The following is a 24100-nucleotide window of genomic DNA, read 5'->3' on the forward strand; positions in this document are numbered from 1 at the left end:
GGTTGCGGTCAAGATATTCGCTGGAGCTGCCGTCACCTGAAGGCTTGACTGGGGCAAGAAGACCCGCTTGCAGCGTGGCTCACGCGCATGGCCGGCAAACAAATGCCGGCCCTTTGCTGAAGGTCTCGGCTTCTGCCCACACAGGCTTCTCCATCGGGCTGCCTGTGTTGGAGCAAGTGATCCAAGAGAGAGGGCAGAGGACACAGGGACTTCCTGGACTCTAGCCTTGGGGTCCTGCTCTGTTGTTGCCACCACATCCCTTTGGTTACATGGGTTCCAGGTGGGAGGGCGCTGCACAGGCTGTGAATACCAGGAGGCAAGAATCACTGGGCTGTCTTGGAGGCTGTTTACCACCGAGGCCATGAAGAAGATGGAACAGGGATGAGACTGGGCTTGGGGCCTAAGAGCCTGGGTGCGTGGTGGTGCTGTTTACTGGGAGATAGAAGCATGTGTTTGAGTGAAGGTGGGTAGGACTCAAGAACTTTCTTCTGGACCCCAGTTTGGGAGCCTTCCCCTCTGCACTGGAAATCCTCTCTCTAGGTGCCCCTGGGCTGTGCTGATTTGGGGCTTCGATGGCCTCTGGCTTCGGGGGAACTTTCTCTGGGCCTCGCTCTCCTCTGTCCCTTGAACTTACTCCATGCCAATCTTGTGGATCAAGAATTAAGAACCAGGCATTCTTAGGTTCAGCTTCCAGCTTAGGCACTTAGTGGCCATGTGACCCTGGGCCAGATACCGGGCCTCCCTGGGCTTGTTGCCTTATCTGTAAAATGAATACACTTTGCTGTGGTGTCACAAGACTCGGACACAGTGGAGCCGAAGCTCTCAGGCTGGGGCCTGGCTTTCCCTGTCCTCTTTGTACCTCAGACTTGCCAGCCCCTGTGGGTACACGGTCAGATGTACGTCATAACAGGCCCAGGTTGCTGGGTGGATTCGATTGGGAAGGGTTTCCAAAGCGTCTGTTCGGCTTCTTTTCCATAGATGATGCAAAAATTCTGAGGACAGCAGAAGCAACTATTACTCCTAGGGAAATGCAAATATTTTTATGAATATCCTATGAAAAATTGGGGCATTTTTTTTCATGAGCAAACAGGCCTGTTTATTTCTCTAACAAAATAGCCACAGTTGTGCTGCAGGGGCCAACTTTCAATGCCAATGGCTTTTCTCAGGGGGTCAGCTCACCTACCACCTACCCCGCTCCCCACTTTCTCTTCTTCTTTAATCCAGAGAAAACATAGTGAAGACAAAAGTGACCAAATTTGGGCTTTGCCGAGAGGAGGGGATTACTTTTGCAGTGAAAAGTTAATTTTTGTGGCCAAACTTTCTCAACTGTGGAAACCAGTGTGGGCAAAAGCATAGCAAGCCCAAAAGTACATTTGAAAAATGATTTTCCTTGGAAAGGACATTTTTAAGAAGGTCATTAGTGTTTGCAAGCAGGCGGGGTGGGGGTGTCGGTTTTCTCTTGAAGGAAATAGTCTCTCAGCTCCTAAAAAGAGGACGACACAGGGGAGTAGAGGGCAAGGGGGGGAAGCCACGGGGACTGGGGGAGGGAGATGCATCCGGACCCGGAGCAAGAGGGCTTAAAGCGGTTCAGCATCCCCTTGGTGCCTGGTGCTGGCTTAAGCGCGCCCTCTGTCTGACCTTGACAAAGGACATTTGGTTATCACACCAGTTAGGAAACCGAGGCTCAGGGAGGTTGAGGAGGCGTCCTGTGGCCCCTCAGCTGGTGGGCAGAGGAATCAGAAGTCCTACACTAACCATCCAACCAGAGCCTCTGCGCCGTCCACGCCGCCTTCCAGGATCAGGATAATTCACACAGTGGGATGGGGAGAGACACACCTGAGGGGAAGGGCTGGGAGGCTGTGTGCGCCCTCCCCCTCCCACTGTCAACGAGGAAAATGTAAGCTCAGAAAAGTGCACGGTGTGTGATGTTTTACTGCTTTTTGTTTTTTGTCATTTTAGGCCCCACCCACGGCATATGGAGGTTCCCAGGCTAGGCGTCGAGTCAGAGCTGAAGCCATCAGCCTACACCACAGCCACAGCAACTCGGGATCTGAGCCCCGTCTCTGACCTATACCACAATTCACGGCAACGCTGGATCCTTAACCCACTGAGTGAGGCCAGGGACCGAACCTGCGTCCTTAGTCAGATTCGTTTCTGCTGAGCCACGACGAGAACTTTTGGTTTTACTGTCTTAAAGTCCACGTGGAAACCATCTCTCCCCTGTGGTCCTGCCTTTGCATCTGTTTACACATCTATTCATCAACCATTTATTGGGCATCCACTGCTCTCTGGGTGCTTGGGAGACAACAGGAACCAAACAAAGATCTCTGCCCTCTCGAAGCCACATTCTAATGGAAGAGAATGTAGGGCTTGAAATCATGTTAGCACCCACCCAGTGCCTGGTTCGGGGCTAATAATACACACCCTCTGTGCTAATGGTGGAGACAGGCAGCAAGCAATCAACAGAATCGGTATGTCCTGGAGGATGATACAAGGTGACATGTGCAGTAGAAATTAGAAATGTCAAGTTGGAGTTGCTTGGTGGCTCAGCAGGTTAAGGATCCGGCATTGTCATTGCTGTGGCTCTGGTTACTGCTGTGGCGCAGGTTCAATCCCTGGCCCGGGAACTTCTGCTTGCCACGGGTGTGGCCCCAAATTTTCCTTTTTAATTAAAAAAAAAATGCAAAGTAATAGGAGGGCTGAGGGATCAGGAGAGACAGCAGGGATGGTGCAGGCTGTAGCGTCAGAAGGGGTGAGCAGCAAGTGTTACTTTGGAGGGACGGAAGCACCTTGGGACTAGGCAGAGGTGGTGGTGGCTCGGCCCTGGGCATGCGCCAGATGCCCTGCATTGTTCATTTTAAAGTAGTTCATTTCATATTGTGTGAATTTCACTTCAATCCATTATTTATTAGAAGAAAAAAGTGGTCAGGGTCAGCTTCATGGAAAAAGCGATACTTGTGCAAAAGCCTCAAGGAGGGGAGGTGTTCCTGTTGAGGATGCTTCCCCCCCGCCCCCCAGGGAGAAAGAGCAGGTTTCCGGGCAGAGGGAACAGCCAGAGCAGGTGAACTCAGGCACACTGTGACCCTGGGGCCGGCAGCCTGCTGCCTGTTTCTGTAATAGAGTCGGATTGGAAGATGGCCACGTTCATTCGCCTGCGTGTTACCTGTGACCCAGAGACGTCACTTGACTCTTTACAGAAAATGTTGTTGACACCTGAGCTAGAGCAAAGGTCCTCCGGTGGGAAGGTGCCTGGGTGTTCGAGGAACCCGAGGAAGAGAGCTGGCGTGAGTCAAGGAGGGAGTGGAGGGCAGAGAGGTCTCGGGGCCACATCACCAGATCACGTGCCTGTCTTGTATGGCTTTCCTGTGGCACCTCTAGCAAGTGTCGGGACAGAGGCTGAAGTCATGCTGATGGGGAAGGGGTGTGTGTGTGTGTGTGTGTGTGTGTGTGTGTGTGTGTACGCATATGATGCGTGCTGGGGTGGGGTAGTGTGGTAAGGAGAGGTGGCTGAACCGGGGAGTCATAAGACCTGGGCTTGAGATCTGCTGTCTGCCCCTCACCAGTTCTGTGTCCTCAGCTTTCTCCTCTACTGGTCATGACGGTGGGGGTGGGGGTGGGGTGATGATGATGGCGGGGTGGGTGTGGATGGGGATGCTGTTGGTAGTGGGGGGGGGGTGGCAGGGTTGGTAGTCGTGGGGGAGTGATGGTGGTGGATGAGGATTTGGGTGATAGTGTGGGCTTTGGTGGTGGGGATGGTAGAGACAGTGGCAGCAGGGATGGGGATGACGGCGGTGGGCATGAGGGTGGCGGGGTTGAGAATGGCTGCATTGAGTGAGACCCTACGCAGCGCTAGGTACTTGCCCACTTGGCTTCAACTCTTAACATCACAATGCAAATCGGGTAGCAGTGTCTTCCTTTGCAAGAGAAGTGTTTTACTCGGGGTTTTATGGAGTGGCTTAGGGAAGGCTAAGGGCCCAGATAACATGCTTTGATAGCTGCTTATCATATTGCAACGAAGAGGCCTTGAGGCAGTGGGTGTGAGAACCTCTGGTAAACAGTTCCACTGTCACTCAAGGGCAGCAGCCTCTGGTCAAGGTGGCCCCGTCTTAGTGCTGCCCTTGGCAGCCCAGGGTTTCCTGGGAGGGACAGTCCCCTGGGCTCACTTCCCCCTCTCGCCCCAAAGCCACACCCGAGGCCGCCTCTTTCTCAGGCTCTATGTCCCCGGGGCGGGGCCATGTCCCCCCACCCTCTCCTCAGGGCAACCAGTTACCAGGTCTTGCACTGGTTTGGGTTTTCTCAGTGGAGGTCGTGCGGTCCTTCTCACTGTGGCTGAGGTTTTTCAGCTCTGGAAACTCGACTGTGGTGTGGCCATGAGGTGGGCCTGGGGGTGCTGCACCTGCCCGCTGGCCACAGGCCGCCCACGGCTCGCACTGCGCCCAGGCCTCTTGCCACTTCAACACTGCCCTTCCTTTGAAGAACACACTGGAGGTTTTAGGTTCCTGTAGCTGGTGGCTGTGGCACCACAAAACCTTCCGTGGTCAGGATAACTGTGTCTTTGACTCCCCATGTCCAGTCGCACGGCGGGCAGCGCTGGCCCCATGGCCTGGGGTGTGGTAAAGACATGCAGCTCCCATCTGCCCACCATGATTCTGCCCACCCTGCTGGGGGGGTCCCTGTGAACACAGAAGCCCAGTGAACTGCCACTTCAGCTCCCGGGAGGGATACCAGGGCCTGCAAAGTCCTCCTTGCTTCACCGAGGTCTCTACGCCGTAGAGAGGGTCCGTATCCCCTCACGGTGAAGGTGGGGGTGGCATCAGGCCCCGGAAAGCACCTTTGGGTGTGAAGAGGCTCGGTGCCCCCAGCCTCCTCTCTCTCTCATCCACCTGGGGTCCTGTGTTCGGCTGGGAAGGCTCTGGACACCCCTGAGGACACCACGGCCCCCTGATGCTTCTGCCCCAAGGAACCATGGACTCGGCTGCCCAGTGTAAACCACATAATTCCCATCTCGGGAGATTCTGGGTCAGAGGTGCCTTTGGCGGCCCCTTGTGTTATGTTTTCCTCTGCACATTTCCATCGGCAGGTGGCTATAGGATAGGGATGGCTCCACCCGACGCCACCAGATCCTGACCTCCTGGCCCCAGCACTTTGAGACAGTGGGAAGGTGCGGGGGTGGGATGGAGAGGAGGCAGCGTGGTCGGGGGATGTCCAGGAAACTTCCCAGAGGCAGAGACCCTGTGGACACTGGATATTTCTAGAAAGACGACCTACAAAAACAGAACGAAGCCTCTGGTCCTGTGTTTGGAAGCTCCACTCCCTTGCCCACCACACCTGATCAGCTCCCCTGTTGTCTGTGCCCGTGGGATCTTAAAGAAATACTCTTGAAAAAAGGGCTCTGCTGCCTTGATCGGGCACCGCCCTTCCCCTCCCCCGCTCCCATCCCAGATGAGAAAACTGAACCCAGAGGAGTGGGCCCATCTCCCTTTCACCACGGCTGCCAAGTGCACTGGCTTGGAGAAGGTCCCCTGCAGGCTGAGGTCACCTCAAGTACACTTGGCTGGAGTCACATCCCTTTTGAAAAGCCTTGAGTCACTCGGTGACGCAGCCCTGACTGGCCCTATAATTGGAATCTTGCCTTGTTTGGGGCTGTGTGCAAAGAGACTGAAGCAATGAGATGCCACACGCCCCCCTTTCCTTGGCGTCAGCTGGGGGGTGCCATGCTGGCGGCGGCAAAGGTGGCAGAGCCCAGGTGGATGGGACAGCTGGAGGCGGGGAGGGCAAGCGTGGGAAGAAAGCAGGCACAGCGGTCACCTGCCTCCTCTGGAAAACCAGCTGCCTTGGCATTGCCTGTGGCCTCTGCGAACACCCACGGCCTCCCCATGGTGATATTTTCTGGAAAACCAGCCCTGCTGGCAGCACTGTGGAAACTGAGTCCTAAAAGCTCACCTGCGTAGAAAGGAATTGAACAGATTCTTTAGCTCCACAGACGTCACAGGCAAAACTGTAACAGTACCCCCCCCTGGACCAGCTGTAGGGGCTGAGTCATCTCCCTCTGTGGCTGGGAACACAGAGAGCCCTCCTTCCCACGGACGGTCACTAGGATACCCGAGACCCTCCAGACCTCGGTCCAGATGCGCTGAGAGCAGTGCCTCCAGTTTTCATGGTTCTCACCCCCTCGCACCCCCCAGATGTGTATTCTTAAGATCTGCTTTGCCGCGCAACTTGAATGTCTAACAGATTTGGTCATCAGCATTAGCAGGGCTTTTCTAGGCCTTGTGGCCCCTGATGACCCACAGGCCATTCTGTGGAAGGGGCTCTGAGATAGCAGGAGGCAGAGGCCCACCCGGTGTCCTTGTGCCTTTAACCAGCAGTGCTCTAACTGTCCAGGAAGGGAGGGTGGCTGTTTCTGTGGTTTTGTTGGTGCTGCCTCTGGTTCTGCTTGGCACACCCTGGAGGCTTCCGCTCTGAACAAGCAAAGCTCGCTCAGCCGCTCTGTCTCGACCCAGAGCAAGGGCCAGAACTGACGGGTGGTGTCCAGGTCCAAGTCACGACACGCGGCCTGCCTGGAGAGGAGAGCTGAGCTGGCCGATCAGATTTGCTCCTTGGCACGTTAGACTCAGAATCCTGGCAGATGGGCAGGGAGGGGGGCTGCAGGGCCCTGGGGACTGGGGGCCTGATGGCTGCAGCGCAGTTTTGACACTGACCACCTGGAGTGGGCCGAGACTCCTCAAGACCACCCTCACTTCAGACTCCAGCCACAAATCTGGGGGCCCCCAGGCCCCACACCCTTCTGACCAACTGGCTACAAATTCGGGGATTCCCCCAACCCCCCCCAGGTTTGATGATTCACTCGGACAACTAGGGGTCGAATCATAGTTGCAGCTGCCAGCCTACCCTACAGCCACAGCAACACTGGATCCAAGCTGCATCAGCGACCTATGCCACAGCTCATGGCAATGCCCGATCCTTAACCCACTGAGTGAGGCCAGGAATCAAACCTGCATCCTCAGGGATCCTAGTCAGGTTCGTAACCCCTGAGCCACAGTGGGAACTCCTACAATGTCATTTGAGCAAAAAGACACAGATCTGAGCCATGAAAGGGGGTATGCACAGGGCTGTGTCACACTCCTGGCACACCAGTGGATGATCACCAACCAGGAAGTCCGTCTAAGCCCCGTGCCCAGAGTGTTTATTGGGCTTTTATTGCACAGGCACAGTAGGTTGAATCATTGGCCATGTTGTTGAACTCAATCTCCAGCCCTCTTCCCTCCCTGAAGTCTGGGTACCATCATTTGGCTCAAAGCCACAACCTTTAACCCCATAGTTGGTCATTCTGACATGATCAGCCCCAGACTGAGGCATCTTGTTCGCAGAGACTCAGGTATGGGTTGGGGGGCCCACCATGAATAACACCCACACCACCATCGCTCGGAAAATTCCAAGGACTTGGGGGGTCACCTCTTGGGAACCAGGGACAAAATCAGTTTCTTCATTATACAACAATGGCTACTCGGGTTCTGTGCAAAGAGGCGAGTAAAGACCTGGTGTGGTCAGCAGAGAGGCAGGAGGGGCGGGGACCAGCCTGGGTTCTCCAGGTCTCCACGGCCTTCCTGTTCCCACAAACCCAGCTGCTCCCGGCTGTCTCTCCTTGGATTCCTTGAGACTCTGGTGATCCTGGTGGTAACGTCCCCCTTTGTGGGGCAGCTGCAATGCTCAGCTGCTAACCTCGGCTAGAACCGCGCTCGCCAACGTGATTGTCCAGTTTGAGCCCACAAGCCTGTCCTGGAGGAGCGTGGTCCATGGGAACACAGGCCTCCCCTTCCTGGGGGCCCACAAAATAGTCAGGTCCTCAGCGGACCCCAGCGTGCCTGTCTCTAGGGCTGACTCTTTCCTCTCTGGGATTCATAGCCAGTAAAGGTCCAAGGCTGTCCGAGTGGGACGGGGCACCCAGGAGGCACGCGGTGATTTAGGCAGGCGTCCAGGTGGGTCCAGCCTCCCCCTCAGGAGCCACACTGGGGCCTCTGCCGGAGGGGTGGGTCCCTGAGGCCGTCTCACCCACCTGTACCTGCCAAGGCCACTGGCAGGCTTCTCTCTAGCGCCTCCCTCTGGCTTTCTGGAAGCAGTTGGTCCTCATCCATCGGCTCTCCCGCCCTGGCAAGTGGCGGGGTAAGTGGCTCTGTGGGTGTCATGTGCATGTGAGAAGAATGCTGGAGTCAGATGGGACAGGGACCTGGGTTCTTGCCAGACTCAGACCCCAGGATCCCTGAATTTGTCCAAACCCCTGTGTGTGTCTTCAGATTCTTTTTAGATGTAGGCAGGGCAGAAATAACAAATCAGAGAGAGAGAGAGAGAAAGTGCCATAAAGAGTAGTCCCATCGTCCCATTTCCCACGGGATGTTCAAGGACCTTCTCAAGCTTGAGTGCGCCTCACGGTCGCCTGGGAGGCTCGTTACAACAGACCCAAAGTTTCTTTTCTTTCTTTCTTTCTTTTTGGTCTTTTTGCCATTTCTAGGGCCACACATGCGGCATATGGAGGTTCCCAGGCTAGGGGTCCAATCGGAGCTGTAGCCCCCGGCCTACACCAGAGCCACAGCAAGGTGGGATCCAAGCCGCATCTGCGACCTACACCACAGCTCACGGCAACGCTGGATCCCCAACCCACTGAGCAAGGCCAGGGATCGAACCCGCAACCTCATGGTTCCTAGTCAGACTCATTAACCATTGCACCACAACGGGAACTCCAAGACCCAGAGTTTCTGACTCAGAAGATGTAAGGTGGGGCCCTAGGGTCTGCATTTCTAACAAGTTCCCCAGTGATGCTGGTGCGGCTGGTCCAAGGACTGCAGTGGGAACCACTGACTCAAGGGCATGAAGGAAGAAGCTCTTTGCAGCAAATGTAGTCTTCCTCAGCTTCCCCCAAGGAACCTTTCTCTGACTGATTGCTCATTTGTCACCACGGAGGAAGAGACCATTAGAATAGGAGTCAGGACACCCGGAAACCCCTTGTGTGATTTAAGGCAAGGTTCTCGGCTTTTCCCTCTATTTCCTCACCTATCAAGTGGGTCCAATAACAAGACCCATCTCGGAGTTCCCGTCATGGCTCAGTGGAAACAAATCTGACTAGTAACCATGAGGTTGTGGGTTCGATCCCTGGCCTTGCTCAGTGAGTTAAGAATCTGGCGTTGCCGTAAGCTGTGGTGTAGGTTGTAGATGCGGCTCGGATCCCGCATTGCTGTGGCTGTGGCGTACGTAGGCTGGCAGCTGTAGCTCCGATTCGACCCCTAGCCTGGGAACCTCCATATGCTGTGGGTGTGGCCCTAAAAAGCAAAAACAAACAAACAAAACCCAGAAAAGAAAATAAAGACCCCCCTCATGTGCTTGATGTGAGGATAAAATGAGAGGATGTCTTAACAAATTGTTCCCTGACCTTAGCAGTACAGGAAATGCCATATTTCTTTAACTTCCAACTCAAATACACTGTTAAGCTTGATGAGAAATCCAAGGTCAATTGTTTTGCAAAAGTCTGTCCCATCCATTGCTAAGGATGACTTGAGAAGCCCAAGGGCTCAAAGGAGGCCAGCAAATAAGACCTTAGACGATGGGGGTCACCGCTGTTGCCGTTTCTGTCAGTGTCCCTTGGAGGAGGTGTCTCTGTAGTAGCTCCTGTGCCAGGCTGGTCCTGGGTCCCTCCCCGCTCAGAGCCCCTGGTCCCTGGGATCCAGCAGCTTTCCTGGAGCACAGCCCCCGCCCCCCATCATACTCTCTCCCTCTCATTCTCACTTCAGTCCTCAGCCTTCAAAGCATAAACACCTCCCTGGAAAACAGTACCAGCAGCAAGAATAACAGCCAGTTTCTTCCCCCACAAGGACAGTTTTCTCCTGCCAGTTCTTTGGCGCGATCCTTTCATTCTTCGCCGAGGGCCCACAGGAACAAAAGAAACGTCAATTGGCTTCTCAGTAGCTCAGCCTGTGATGAGTGCTTGGCCCTGCGCTTAAGATATGGTAGCTCTCGATTACTTTGCTTCTTTCCCAAGCCCTGCGCTCCATCCCTGCTAGGACCTCCCCTCCTGCTGGCCACTCTCCTGCCTCCTGCCCTGCCACCCCCTTATCACGCTTCCGTCCCCCCCTCTGGGGGCACCTGCACAAGGCCGTTGCTGTCTCCTGAGGGGGACCCCGGGGGCTGGAGAGACCAGAAATGATGAGTGGCAGCTTCCTCCGGGGGCTGCTTCTGAGGAGCACTGCATCTTCCTGTCGCCCCCCTTTCTCCAGGTTCTGCCTGGACTCTTGCCCACCCCAGGAGAGGCACCTACTGCCCTGGTCCTTTGGTGCTTTTGCCAGAGCTGTGAGTGAGTAGAGGTCAGCCTGGGTCCCTGAGCCTGACATCTTGGCCTCTTCCCACCTCTGGCAGGAGCCCACCTGCCTGGCTTCTGGCCTGTATTGCTCCCATCCCTTCCCTGGCTGGAGCCCCCTTCCTCCAGGCAGCCCCCACCTGCCTGGCCACCCCCCCGGCCGTCTTGCTCAACTCTGCTCTTTGAAGCATGGAATGAGCTGGACGTCCAGAGAGGTAGCACTCTGGGCCCTCTCCTCCTAGCCTGTGGAAGGTAACCTGTGAGCAGCAGTGGGCTGATTGCTAAAGAAAATAAAGCTCAAGGATGCTGGAGACAAAGAGGCTTCGAGTCAGTACAGGTTGGAGAACATACATGCTCCTGTTTGCATGTGTGGTTCACTCACTGGCCCCATTAATTCCTCTCCCTGACCTCAGGTTTCTCATCTGTGAAATGGGCTGATACTACCATAACAAGGATCAATGCAAACATTCTTTTACCCAGTCAGTTAACCTAACAACAGCTTGCAGTGTCCAGGCCAGTTGTGTTAGCTGCCCTACCCTCTAGAAGGACATGGAGCAGGTGTGGGCTGAGCTGGAAGAGGGTCGTGGGTACAAGGGGTCTGCATCTCAAGGGCAGCCCTGGAAGGGACATTAGAATGGGGGCTTGAAGAAGGAGCAGAGCTTCAGCAGGCAGAGGGGTCTGCTCTGGGGGTCAGAAGTCTGCCCTGGTCTCACTGGGTCACAATGAGTGTGTTGGCAGTGCTCCGTTCTTTCTGGGGCCCCAGGGGAGGATCTGTGTTCTTGCCTTGCCCAGCTTCTGGAAGCCACCTGCATCCCTTGACTCGTGGCCCCTTCCTCCCTCAAAGCCAGTGAAAGCTGGCAGGTCTTTCTCGCTTCGTGTCCCTCTGAGCTGACTCTCTTGCCTCTACTCCGACAACTAAGGCGTCTGTGGTTCCTTCTGGATCATCCAGGGTAACGTCCATATCCGTATCCTTAACTCCCTTAATTCCCATAACCCAACACAGTCCCAGGTGCTAGGGATTCAGAGATACTTTGGGGGAGCACTGTTTTGCCTACGTAGTTCCTGCCCTGCTCTAGGGGCTGAGAATTTAAGAAGGAGGAGGAAGAAACATGCCCCCGGTGGGGCCGGGAAGTCTGTGCCCTTGGCCTGGGGCAGCCCCCACGTGGCTTTATGGTACCCCCTCTTCATAACTCCATCCTCTCTGTCACATCCTCCAGGTGGCCTTGACTCACCTTCTCGCCTCCCCCACTTCCACCACTCTTGCCCCGTTATGAGTGAGTCTCCCCATTATTATCGAGTCTCCCTCTAACTCAGCACTTCTCCTGGGTGTTGGTCATCGTGGTCATTAAATATGGCAGCATCTCTCCGTCTCAGCACCATTGACACTCTGATCCCATTGGTCTTTGCTCTGGGGGCTGTCCTGTGCACTCTACGATGTTTAACCATCTCTGGGCTCTGCCTGCTGAAGGCTGGGAGCACCGTCATCCAGTTATGACAATCCCAAGTGTCTTTACACCCTGCCAAGTGTCCCCTGGAGGACACATTGCCCAGGAGTTGAGAACCACTGCAATAAAGCTTCTGATGTTTGCCTTCCTTACCAGATGGGGCACCTTCCAAGAGGAGGAAGCCCCGAGAGGGTCACACCCCATCTGCCTTGCCTGCTACCACATCCCCAGCACCTGCATAGACTCAGCATTTAGTAGATGCTCAACACATATTGGTTGAAGGAGTTAATGAATTTGTGTTAATTTTCTTTTTTCTTTTTTCTTTTTGTCTTTTCTAGGGCTGCACCTGTGGCATATGGAGCTTCCCAGGCTAGGGGTCCAATCGGAGCTGTAGCCGCCAGCCTCCACCAGAGCCACAGCAATGCGGGATCCAATCCGTGTCTATGCCCTACTCCACAGCTCACGGCAACTTCGGATCCTTAATCCACTGAGTGGGGCCAGGAATTGAACCCACAACCTCATGGTTCCTAGTCGGATTTGTTAACCACCGAGCCATGATGGGAACTCCATGTGTTAATTTTCTTAATGAATAAATTAAGAAAAATTTAAAGTGTGTGTGTGTATAAAATAGACTCCCGTTTCCATAGCCTGGCTACCTAAGAATTGCCTGGGAAGCCTTTTCGGTAGCCACATTCCTGGGTTCCCATCATAGAGTTACCAGCCTGATGGGGTGCAGCCTGGGAGTCCGTGTTGTCAAGAAGGCTTCACCAATTCCTCAACAAGGTAAATGTAGAATTATCCGTATGATCCAGCAATTCTGCTCCTGGTTATATACCCCAAGGAATTGAAAGTAGGCACTCTAATTTTCAGAGCAGCAGCGTTCACAGTATCCACAATAGCCAGAGCCAAGCAGCGTTCTGTTTATCGATTTGTCAACAGACAAAGGGATAAACAGAATGTACTCCACTGTAATACACACAGTGAAGTATTGTTCAGCCTTGAAGATGGAATGAAATCTCACATGAGTGACAGCAGGGGCGGGCCTTGAAGACAGCTGCTAAATGAAACCAGCCAGTCACAAAGGAGCACATGCTGTGTAATTGCACTCCTGAAGTCCCCGGAGTCGTCAAATCAGAGACACAGGAAATAGGATGGTGGCTGCCAGGGGTGGAGGGGAGTGGGGAACTAGTGTTTGGTGAGTACAGTGTTTCAGTTTGGGATGATGAGAAGGTGCTGGAGATGGATGGTGGTGAGGGCTGCACAACAGTGTCAGTGTTCTCAATGCCACCGAATCATGTACCTACACATGGTTCAAAGGGCAGGTTTTCTGTGACGTATGTTTTAGCAGATCTGGGAATGGGCAGTGTAGGGATGAATGTGGGCAAGGAGGTGCAGGCCAGCTGAGCTCCTGTGGCCCTTTGGTTTTAAGCCTTGGAGCCCGAGCTGACGGGATGGGAGCCCCTCACTTGGCTGATTTCTTGGGAGGGCGGCCCTTCTCTGGGGGGGTGTACCCACTAACCTCTAAAGCATGGGGGCCACCTGTTCTGCTCACAATGCCAGCTGCTGCCCAGCTCCAGCTGGTCCTTGCCATGTGGAGTGCTGGTTATGGGAGAAACCCCAAGTCTGGAAGCCTATGTGAAATTCCCTAATGTTTAAATCTTGATGCCTGGTTCAGTGAACAGGCAAACACACAAGCTACATGTGAGTCAAACAACAGCTCTTCAGGTTGGGGCCATGGGGGCGTCTTTTCTGGGAGGCCTGAGCCTCCCCAGAGAGCTCGGCCTTCTGGCTCCTCTTCCCAGGTTGCACTTCTGAGGTCTGCTGCCAGCTTTCTCTCTGATCCCTGAGGGTTTCCTTGGCGTTCAATGCACCCGAAAGGGAGCTTTGCAGACAGAAGGGTGAGCATCAGTGCCCAGGGTCTGATTCTGCTCAGGCTGGGGTCGTGCCTCTGCCGTAAGTGAGCTGTGGGGCCGGAGGTGGCTCGCTTCTTTCTTCCCCATGCCTCAGTTTTCTTATCTGTCAAGTGGGAATAGTCATAGTTCCGCCCAGGAGAGTTAGTGCGAGGACTCGGAAGAGTGCCCGTGAGGGGCTTGGTCCGGGCAGGGCCAGCAGAAGGGCTGTGCCCTGGGCACAGTGTGTGATGCGAATTGGCCCTGTTGGAGTGGGAGCTCAGGTGGAGCGGGACAGGCCGTCCGCTGGTGAGTTATGCAACATCAGCGTCTCTTTGTCCATCTGTGATGTGTCCAGTGATTTCCTCCTCCGGGAGTCATTCTGAGGATTAAATGAGATAATGCTCTAATGTGCCCGGCCGCAGCGTGTGCCCAATACATGTTCATCCCGACCCTTGGAGCCTGAGGCCTTTGACCTCTGCGGACACTTGAGAGGGGGGAGCTGGGCCTGGGTAGCTGGGCCGAAGACCAGAAATGGACCGTGTCCTGTCCCCTCGCCATCATCTCCTTCTCCTCCTCCCCCGCCACCAGGGTGGAGTCCTGGTCCCATTCTCAGAAACCCACCTGCTTGCTCTTGGGGAAGTGGCCCCCCTTTCCAGGGCAGCTGGATGAGTTAAGAAACTCTTTTTTTTTTCTTTTTTTGTCTTTTTGCTATTTCTTGGGCCGCTCCCGCGGCATATGGAGGTTCCCAGGCTAGGGGTCTAATTGGAGCTGTAGCCACCCACCTATGCCAGAGCCACAGCAACGCGGGATCCGAGCCGCGTCTGCGCCCTACACCACAGCTCATGGCAACACCGGATCCTTAACCCACTGAGCAAGGCCAGGGATCGAACCTGCAACCTCATGGTTCCTAGTCAGATTCGTTAACCACTGCGCCATGATGGGAACTCCCAAGTTAGGAAACTCTTTTTATGGAGCCCAGCTCTGTGACAGCCCAGAAAACCACTGGGCCGGCGGAGGGCCCAGAACCTAGGTCCTCTGGGCGTCCCTGGGTTTGCTGGCTGAAGAGAGGGGCCTTGTCCTGCCCAGACCCCCTCTGAGGGTCAGAGACAGGGGCTTACACACCCACCCAGATCGGGAAGCAGGTCCAGGGTGCAGAGATCCTGCTGAAGATCTTGTGTCTCTTGAACCGGGCCCCAAGCTGTCCAGGTGCGTAGGGTATTGAGGATAGGCCTCAATACCTTGGGGCCTTTTATTCTTGGAAGAGGATAAAAGGCCCCTCAAAGTCCTGAGAGGAAGTTCCTGTCGTTGCTAAGGTTCGATCCCTGGCTTCGCTCGGTGGGTTAAGGACCCAGTGTTGCCATGAGCTGTGGTGTAGACGAGGCTCAGATCCCACATTGCTGTGGCTGCGGTGCAGGCCAGCAGCTGTAGCTCCTATTGGACCTGGGCCCTATGGCCCAGGAGCCTCCATATGCAGCGAGTACGGCCCTAGACACAAAACACAAACAAACGAACAAAATACAAAGTCTTGAGGTGCTGAGGGCCCTGAAGGGCTCACCAAGTGACCGCTGGTGAGTCCCTGACCGGTGGAGTCTAAGGGCCACTCCGGGGGCAGGTGGGGCAGACGATAGCATCTCAGGTTCTGGGGGGTCCTAGCCATGTGGCACAGAGGTCCCTCCAGATCCAAGATGCAAGTGGTGGTGGGCTCAGGGACGCGAAGGCCGGGGTCAGCGTGCCCTTGCTGTTTGCACATCTGTTGGGGCCGTTTGAACGTTCTGGCGTCTGTGTCCACTGTCCACGGATAAGGAGTGTCAAGATGATGGGAACAGCCTGATGGGGTCCGCCAGGCTCCTAACTGCCTTGAGAAGCGCATCCTCTGAGACCCTGGGGTTTGTGAGGAGGGAGAAGAAGGGGTACTCAGGACAAGTGGAAGTTGAAGTCCTTGTCCCCAACACCTGGCCTCCAGCTGGGGACGGGGACTCTTCCCTAGGAAACAAAAGAGGGCAAAATGAGCTGGTGAGGGGGCCACGGTTCACCCACTCGTGAATCCATTTCACTGGGATTTCCCCAGCCGGCAGGCCTGGCTGCTGCCCTTGGAAGGCTGTGGGCTGGTCTGGGAGGATACCGGGCACCCAGTAGGGCTGCACAGCCGTGGGAGATGCGGAGGAAGAAGAGGGTGCCCAGAGTGGGTGATGGAAGGGGCTGCTGCTGCTGCTGGAGGGGGTGGCCAGGCCCGGGGGGCGAGGGTTGGGGGAGCCTGCAGGAAGAACACACAACTTGCTGCCCCTGGGGCAGGGGTGGGTCCCAGCCTCCCAGCCTGGAAGCTGGTGCAGGGGCTCCATGGGATGGTTACATAGGCTCTGGAGCCTGGGACACCAGCGTCAGCTCCCGTCTTTCTCCCTCATCTCTGCAGGGGGCGGAGGAAAGCGCAAAGGGAAAAGCAAGAAGTGGAAGGAGATCCTGAAGTTCCCTCACATCAGCCAGTGCGAAGACCTCCGGAGGACCCTAGGTAGGCCGTCCGCCTGGAGCGCGTGCCGGGAAGGGCTGGGCGGGGGGGAGCCGGGAGTCCGTTAACCCCCGAACCATCTGCACTGTGAGTCAAAGACAAATCCGTTCCTGCAGTCAAGCGATGCCAGGTAGGCACTCCAAAGCCGACCTCTTTGCTAATGGACATGAAGATGTGCAGCCAACATCCATCAAGTATTTGGTGTGTACGGGGCAGGATTGCCTCCCAATTACCCTTTGAGGCAAGTGCTATTACTTTACTCCACATTTCAGCTGGGGAAACCGAGGCACAGAGAGATGCTGTAACTGACCCAAAGTTGCACAGCTTGTGGGAGGGTGGTGGAGGTGGGTCAGGCCCAGCACGGAGCCCCCACTCAGCCTTCTAGCCGTCCTCGCGGGGCCCGTGGGTCCCGCCCTCAGGAAGCAGCCCCAGGCTTTGGCAGCTGTGGGTGGGGTTGAGCTCTGGGCTCCCCTTTCCTCCTGCGGGGATGTGGATTCTCAGTGAGGGGCTGGCCCACTCGGCAGCACAGCCCTGTCCTCCTTATCTAGCACCCACACGGCCAGGTGCCTCTGGCAGTGACGGGTAGCGGGGATGTCTCCCAAGGGGCTGGCCCAGCCAAACACAGCAAAGGCCACCTGCTCCCAGGACCCCTCAGGACACAGCTGTGGTGAGGAGCCTGTGGGACTGGTGGGGGCCCTGGCCCCCTCTCCCCTCTGCCCTGGGGTGGGGCCTGCCCCCTTTCTGCATGACGGTGTCTTATGTGCTCTTGACTGCTGGAGGTCACAGACATGCCAAATTCCCTTTTTTGTACTCAGACCTATTGAGCGTGGACATAGGCTGGTGCTGTCAGCCAGCGCTTCACAGGGACTTCTGCCCGGGGTCCTGGCTGAACTGCCCTGTTCCTGCCTCGAAGTGTGAGCAGGAGCTTTTCTGAATGGCTTCTGCCTGTGGCCTGGCCTCCACCAGCTTCCCAGGCCAGGTGGGACTCACATGCCGTCCCAGGCCTGCTCGGTCCTCACCCCCGGTCCCACCCTCCAGATTCTTTGGTTGTGCCATGACAGCAGTGACCACTGTTCGCTCTGTGCCCCCCCCCATGCCCAGCCCGGAGGAGGAGCTGCCTTAATTGGTGTTTATGAGGGAAAGGAAGGCACGTGCAGCCCGCGCAGGCGGATGTGAGCAGGGAAGAGGCAGGGGGTGCTGAGGGATGGGGAGCTGGCCTCTAACCCACCTTCCGTCCTTCAGCCTCAGGTCGGAATCCCCATGGTGCTCTTGGGGCCAAGGGTGGAGTGGCTAAGAGATCAGGGCCTCTGGGGCCAGGCAGACTTGGCATCAAAGCCCACCCTCTCCCCCAGCCACCTGCCAGGCTGCTTAATCTGGCGGAGCTTCAGTTCTGTCAGCTGAAGGCAGTGATCATGGACCAGTCAAGTGAGACCATGTGTATAAAGGGCCTCCCTGGAGCCTGGGACCCCTCCCCTTAGCACCCGACTTCCTTTCTGGGATGCACGATGGCTCCCACTTGGCTGGGCCTCTCTTGTGTTGTGAGGGTGCCCACGTTCACCCTCGATCTGGGGGCACATGGGGCAGAGCCAGAGAGAGGACAGGCTTTTCTCCTGGGGCTGGGAGCATGTTGGGGAGGGTTTTGCCCCTGACGACGCACAGCCAGCCTCCAAAGAGAGGAGAGGAGGGAAGGTTCCCCTGGAATCTGGGGAGAGCTTTCCGAGGCCGTTTTGTTCTTCATGCTCACTTAGGCCTGGAGAGAGTGGGGCCTGGGGGTGGCGAGGGGCGGGGACCTCAGATGCTGTGGTCTCTGCACATCCCTGGGGATCCGGACCCTCCTCTCCATCTCTTCATCCAGGGAGAGCACGTTTACCTGCTTCCAGAGGCCTCTGCTGGATGCTGAGCCCAGCGTTTCCTCAGCAGGCCCTGGGAATGGCTCCCACTCAGCTTCAGAGCCTTTGTGAGTGCTGATTTGGAAGAGAGAGCTTGAAATAGCAAAGGACCCTTCAAGGAGGGGGAGCTGTGCAGAGACCTGGGGTAACTGCCTGAGGGCCAGGCCCACCCAGGAGGGGCCCTGCCTGGGGAGCCCATTTGCTCCTCGGCCTTTGGGTTAACTGCCAGCAGGTGGTGGTGCCAGGCGTGCTCCACGGGCACAGCTAGGTCTAAAGGCCACTTCCTCAGAGAATTTAAATTAGCTTCCGGCCAGAGTCTTTCAAAACATCCTGTCCCCTTCCGTCAGAGCACCCTGCACCCCGCCCCAGCTATTATTGGATGTCTCTTTGCCACTCGAGTGTAAAAGTCTCTTCGGAAGGATCTTTTAAATTGACGCTGTGTCCCCGAGGCCTGCTCACAGGAAGTGCACAACGGATGAGTGAGTGCAGAGAAAATGAATGAAGCAGTGTGCTTGAGGGAACTCTGAACTTCTGCAGTGTTTTAAATAAATGGAAGAGCGTTGAGAGTCATGCAGGGAGCATTCATGTATCTGCCACCTGGATTAAAGAAATTTTAATATTTTGCTGTATTTGATTATTTATGTTTCTTAAAAATGGAAACCATGGGAGTTCCCACTGTGGCACAGGGGGTTAAGGATTTGACTGCAGGAATTCCTGCTCAGCGGTAATGAACCCAACAAGTATCCATGAGGACGTGGGTTTGATTTCTGGCCTCACTCAGTGGGTTAAGGATCTGGCATTGCTGTGAGCTGTGGTGTAGGTTGCAGACATGGCTGGTATTCTTTGTTGCTGTGGCTGTGGTGTAGGCTGGCAGCTGCAGCTCTAATTTGATCCTTAGCCTGGGAACTTCCATATGCTGCACGAGTGGCCCTAAAAAAAAAAGAAAGAAAGAAAGAAAAAAGAAAAACAATCTGACTGCAATGGCTCCGGTCACTGCAGAGGTGCGGGTTCCATCCATGGCCCTGCACTGTGGATTAAAAGGATGCTACAGGAGTTCCCATCGTGGTGTAGTGGTTAACGAATCCGACTAGGAATCATGAGGTTGTGGGTTCGATCCCTGGCCTTGCTCAGTGGGTTAAGGATCTGGCGTTGCCGTGAGCTGTGGTGTAGGTTGCAGATGCGGCTCGGATCCTGCGTTGCTGTGGCTCTGGCATAGGCCAGTGGCTACAGCTCTGATTAGACCCCTAGCCTGGGAACCTCCATATGCCGCGGGAGTGGCTCAAAAAAAGGCCATAAAAAAAAAAAAGGATGCTGCAGCTATGGCATAAGTTGTAGCTGCAGCAGGGATTCAGTCCCTGGCTGGGGAACTTCCATATGCCAGAAGTGCGGCCATAAGAAAGAAAGGGAGAAAAATGCAAACATATGAAGTATAGGACTTCCTATTCCAGACAAGATAGAGTAGACACACTGACTCCTATCCCTCCCTACCAACGACAGTCAAGAGCTCTGGTCATCACATATAAAACAAATGTAAGGGAGTTCCCATCGTGGCGCAGCAGAAATGAATCCAACTAGGAACGATGAGGTGGCAGGTTTGATCCCGGGCCTTGCTCAGTGGGTTAAGGATCCGGCATTGCCGTGAGCTGTGGTGTAGTTGCAGATGCAGTTCAGATCCCGTGTTGCTGTGGCTGTGGCTGTGGCTGTGGTGTTGGCCGGCAGCAACAGCTCCAGTTAGACCCCTAGCCTGGAAACCTCCATATGCCACGAATGCGGCCCTAAAAAAACAAACCAGAAAAACCCCAAAACAAATGTAAGAAGATTCTGAAAGGTGGTGAGAAGGCGCACTGGCTGGGAGATCGAGTGTGAGGAATGACAGCCAGGGAGCCCCGGGTTTTCCTTTTTGCCTCCGTTATACCCCAGGGACCAGGTGCTGGAGAAACTCCCCACCTGAAAATGCCAGTAGGTGCAAACAAAATAAAGAAATAAAAGCCTGCTCTCTCTAGACAACGGCCTGGGGAAGGGGCAGCTGAGCTGAAGTGGCCCCGCCGGGACTGTCACATTTCTGCCAGTTCACACCAGCAACGTGGATGCCGCCCCTCCTGCCTTCCATCTCAGCCTAATTCCTGATTCAGAGCCCTGCAGAGAGGTTCCTCCCCCCTCTACCCACCCCACCCCCAGGCTCAGTGCCCCCCACTCGAGCCCTGCTATCCGGGAGGCCTCCCCGTAAGTGCCTCAGATGTTCCTCACCTTCCAGGGGGCCCGGCCCCACCCCCTTCACTTCCGGTTTGGGGGCTTGAGGGACCCTGGAGCGGGGATTCACTTCTGTGCTTTGCTCCATCCGTGGCCCCCACCCCACAGGCCCCATCCCCATCTGTCACTCCAGGTCCATAAACGGGCCTCTTGGCAGGGTCCACTCCCCTGGGAGGGTGTGAGAAACGTGCGTGCTGGCGTGTGAAAATGAATTCCTGTGTTCTCCTAGAGGGCATTGAAAAGACTCTGTGTGAGCGCAGTCTCGGGGGGGACAGGAAGGCCGCCATAAACCGAGGGGCTGCAGCTCGTGGCAGCGGCCCTGGCGCTTGGGCCTTCCTGCCTGTTTACAGTCCGTCGCCCCGGTGTTTGCCCAGCCTCTGCTGGGGTCCTGCTGGAAGACTTTCTTCAATAAAAATCTCATTTCTCTTCTAGACCCATACACAAACCAAACAGCGGCAAATGCCGCGTTTATTTTTCTTGTGGGGACATGAGCTCACCTTCTGAAGCTCTTTGGGAAGATGCCCTGGAGCAGGCTTTGGGCCAAGGCGACAAGGCCCTCTTGGGCCCAGAGGGCCCCGTGGGAAGGCTCTTGCTGCTCAGAGGGGAGGATGGGGCCCACGGGGGCCCAGGGCCGCAGCCCCTCTGGATGGCTCAGAGTGGTGGTCTGTTAGGACCACGCCCGCTCTTGCCCTCAGCCCTGCCCTGCCAGCCGCAGCCATCTCCCCCAGCAGCTGGGGTGATTTTGAGAAATGCAGTCTGCACCCCATGGATCCCCTGCTGAAATCACTGCAGTGTTCTCTCTCCCACCTGGAATAAAACACAACCTCCCTACTGTGGCTTAGGAGCACTTTGGCCTTTGTGTGAAGCTTAGGGATCCCTTCTCAGCATAAGGCTTTTGCATACATACAGTACAATACATAGGGTTCCAAAGGAAACCAGTTCTTTTCAGGTAGTCATTAGATAGCTTTTAGGATATTGAAATATATGCGCTTTTTTGTTGATACTTTAAATAATAAGGCTCAGCACCTGGTCTAATAGCTCCTGCAATTCTGAATTAGGGATGCACCTAAGTGATGTTTCCAGATTCCTGCAACAATAAGTGATGTTTCCAGATTCCTGCAACAATGGCAATTTGAATAGTTCTGTGATTTCTGCCGTTGATGAGTCGCAGTCACTGCTAACATTATTCTGGGTTGTGATCAACCTTCATCACTCCAGGAAGTGCTCATTTCCACTTAGAGGCTGGTGAAGAGAGAAATGACTTCCTTCTCCGTCCAAGTTCATGGACCCCCTAAATCCTATCCATGGACCTCTTGGTGATGCCCTTTCCGCACTGCTCTTGAAGAGCCGGCTCCCGCCTTTGTCTGCCTCGAGCCCTTCTCTTCCATTCCCTTTGTGGTGCTGGTTGCCTTTTTGTTCTTTGATGACCCCAAGCTTGTCTTTAGTCTGGAGCCTTTTGCACCTGCGGTTCCCTCTGCCTGGGATGCTCTTCCCTACACTTTTTCCGGGGGGCCTTTAGGTCTCAGCTCAGGTATCGCCTCCATAGAGAAACCTTCCCAACTAGCCTCTAGAAAGGAGTTGTGCTCTCCCTGGAACTGCTGTCTTGCCCAGAGTGCTGGGTGTTAATGTCCTTTACTGCAGTCGTCTTTTGTTTAGTTGTTAACCTGTGTGTTTTCTCCCCTTCCTGCCCCCTCCCTCTCCCCCACTGGACTGGATGTCCTATGGCAATTGTGACTGTGTCTTGTGTGGCTCACCACTAGAACAGTGCCCGGCACACAGCAGGTGGTTCATTAAACACTGGGTGAGGGAGTGAAGGAATGAATGAAGTGAAATATTGGAAGTGAGGGCTCTGTTTACATTTGTGACCTGTGCTGGCCATGCCCAAATTTAACCTTAGTCAGTGGTTTAAATATAGAGTCCTAAAAGTTTAGACTTAGGAGGCACCCTAGAAAGTATCCGCTTTCCTGCTCCCTTCCCCCAATCCTTACTAGACCAATGAGGAAGCTTAGCACCGTCAGAAGGCTGGGGTCAGAGTCTCAAGTCCGCTCCGTGGGGAAGGCAACGTGGTGGCTCCTGGCCCAGGCCGGTTTCCCCTGAGGCTGCAGGTTGAGTAGTTCTCTCTGTGATGTTATTACAGACTTCTCAACTCAGGTGACTGGAGCGCTTCTTGTCCAACCATCCATTTCAGACCCAAGTCTGAATTTCAGAGCCTGTCCATCTTCAAGAGGACAGTGGAGGCTCCCAGCATTGTGTTGACTCATGAACATTTTTGGCATCAGCCCCCAGCCAGTCCTCAAAGCAGAGAGACTCATTAGGCCCTCGGATAGAGGGACAGTTCTGTCTCTTTCTTTCCTGTATCGCCTAAGTCGGGATGGCACGGTTTATTTGCTTATTCACTGAGTACTTATTGGGCACTTATGGTGTGCTACCTGCTGGGGGAGCTCATTCATGGCTGAGCCCGGGACACTGGTGGACATAAAGAGGTAATAACAAACTGAGGACGTTCCATGGTGGAGGGACAGGTTGCTGCGTTGAAGAGCGTTGAGAGTCTTCCATCTGTTAGGTACTTCCGTAGAGGAAGTGCCATCGCTCTGAGCATCTCCGAACCTCTCTTTGTGTGAGCTCCCAGGGGCCATGGACCATGTCCTCTCCACCTTGGGGTTTCTGTTACTGGCACAGTGGGTGGGTGGATGGGTGGGTGATGGGTGGATAAAGGGACAGAATGGATGCTGCTGTCCTCCCCGGCCTGGAGGCCGTAACTATGATTGGCAGCAGTGAGAATTAAGACAGAAATTCTTTGCCGTGTGTATCAACTTCCAGTGTGATGTCCAGACATGAGTAACTGATTTTCGACAGTCCTGGCAGAGAGCAGACAGACCACGGAGGAGGAAGCGTTCTCTAATGTCTTCTTGCTGAAACATCAAATAATGGCATTAGTTAAGTAAGCTGGTTATAAGATGCTTAGAGGGCCCAAATCAAAGACCTTCTCATAATGTCCAACACTTGCAAGGCTGGAACGTTATTGTGAAGATAAAAGATTGTTGAGGTCTGCAAATATTTCTCAGTGACGCAGAAAGTTCTGTTGGGCAAAAAGTGTGGCATTTTTATTTATTTAGCTCAGGCTCATTGCGTACTTTATTCTTTCATTTAAGAAAAAAAAGTAGGAGGGGGCTTGAGTGAAAGAGTTGATTATTCCACTGTCTGGCAATATTTCTGTAGGAACTGTCCAAAAGCTATATAATAAATCAAGGCCCCGTCCCCACCTCCTGGCGGGACTGACGTTTACGAGGAGGCCGTTCACAGAAGGTGGCTGCTGCTGTGCCCTGTTCCCATATAGACAGACATGGGCCGGGTGAGGTTTCGTTTGCCTTGTGCAAGAGCCTCTTGCCAAAGTCTTAACTCTTTCCAGGAGCAGAAGCCCTAGGCTATGGGGGAATTCCTAGAAGAAAATGTAGACTTTTAAGCTTAAAGACCACAAAACCCAGAATACTGTGCTAATGCAAAGACTGCCTGGAACGAGCCTAGCACTGGACGGTCCACTTGGCATCGCTCATGGTATTTAAACAAGAAATCAGCCTGCAGATACGTGTTGAGCCCCTACTGTGTGCTGGGCATTGTTTAAGGCGCAGGAGCTGTTCCACTGGCCACAGAAGCAGTGCAGTCTTGGAAAGGACTTGGTCGTTGGCATTAAGGTCCAACGGTGGCTCTGCTGCTCCCAAACATGTGACATGCGGCAAGTTGCTTAACTTCTCTGGGTTGCAGTTTCATTGTCTATA

The 24100-nt window shown here is 54.7% G+C and overlaps 1 protein-coding gene across 1 annotated transcript in view; it reads left to right on the forward strand.

Annotated features, from left to right (window-relative positions):
- The window catches only part of GRK5 (G protein-coupled receptor kinase 5), a 233664-nt gene that overhangs the window by 95253 nt on the left and 114311 nt on the right, over positions 1-24100 (forward strand). Inside the window, exon 2 of the mRNA XM_047759568.1 lies at positions 16093-16188. Coding sequence (XP_047615524.1) covers positions 16093-16188 — 96 coding nt within the window. The remainder of the gene's footprint in view (positions 1-16092; positions 16189-24100) is intronic.

This window comes from Phacochoerus africanus, chromosome 15, assembly GCF_016906955.1.
Source record: "Phacochoerus africanus isolate WHEZ1 chromosome 15, ROS_Pafr_v1, whole genome shotgun sequence".
NCBI lineage: Eukaryota > Metazoa > Chordata > Mammalia > Artiodactyla > Suidae > Phacochoerus > Phacochoerus africanus.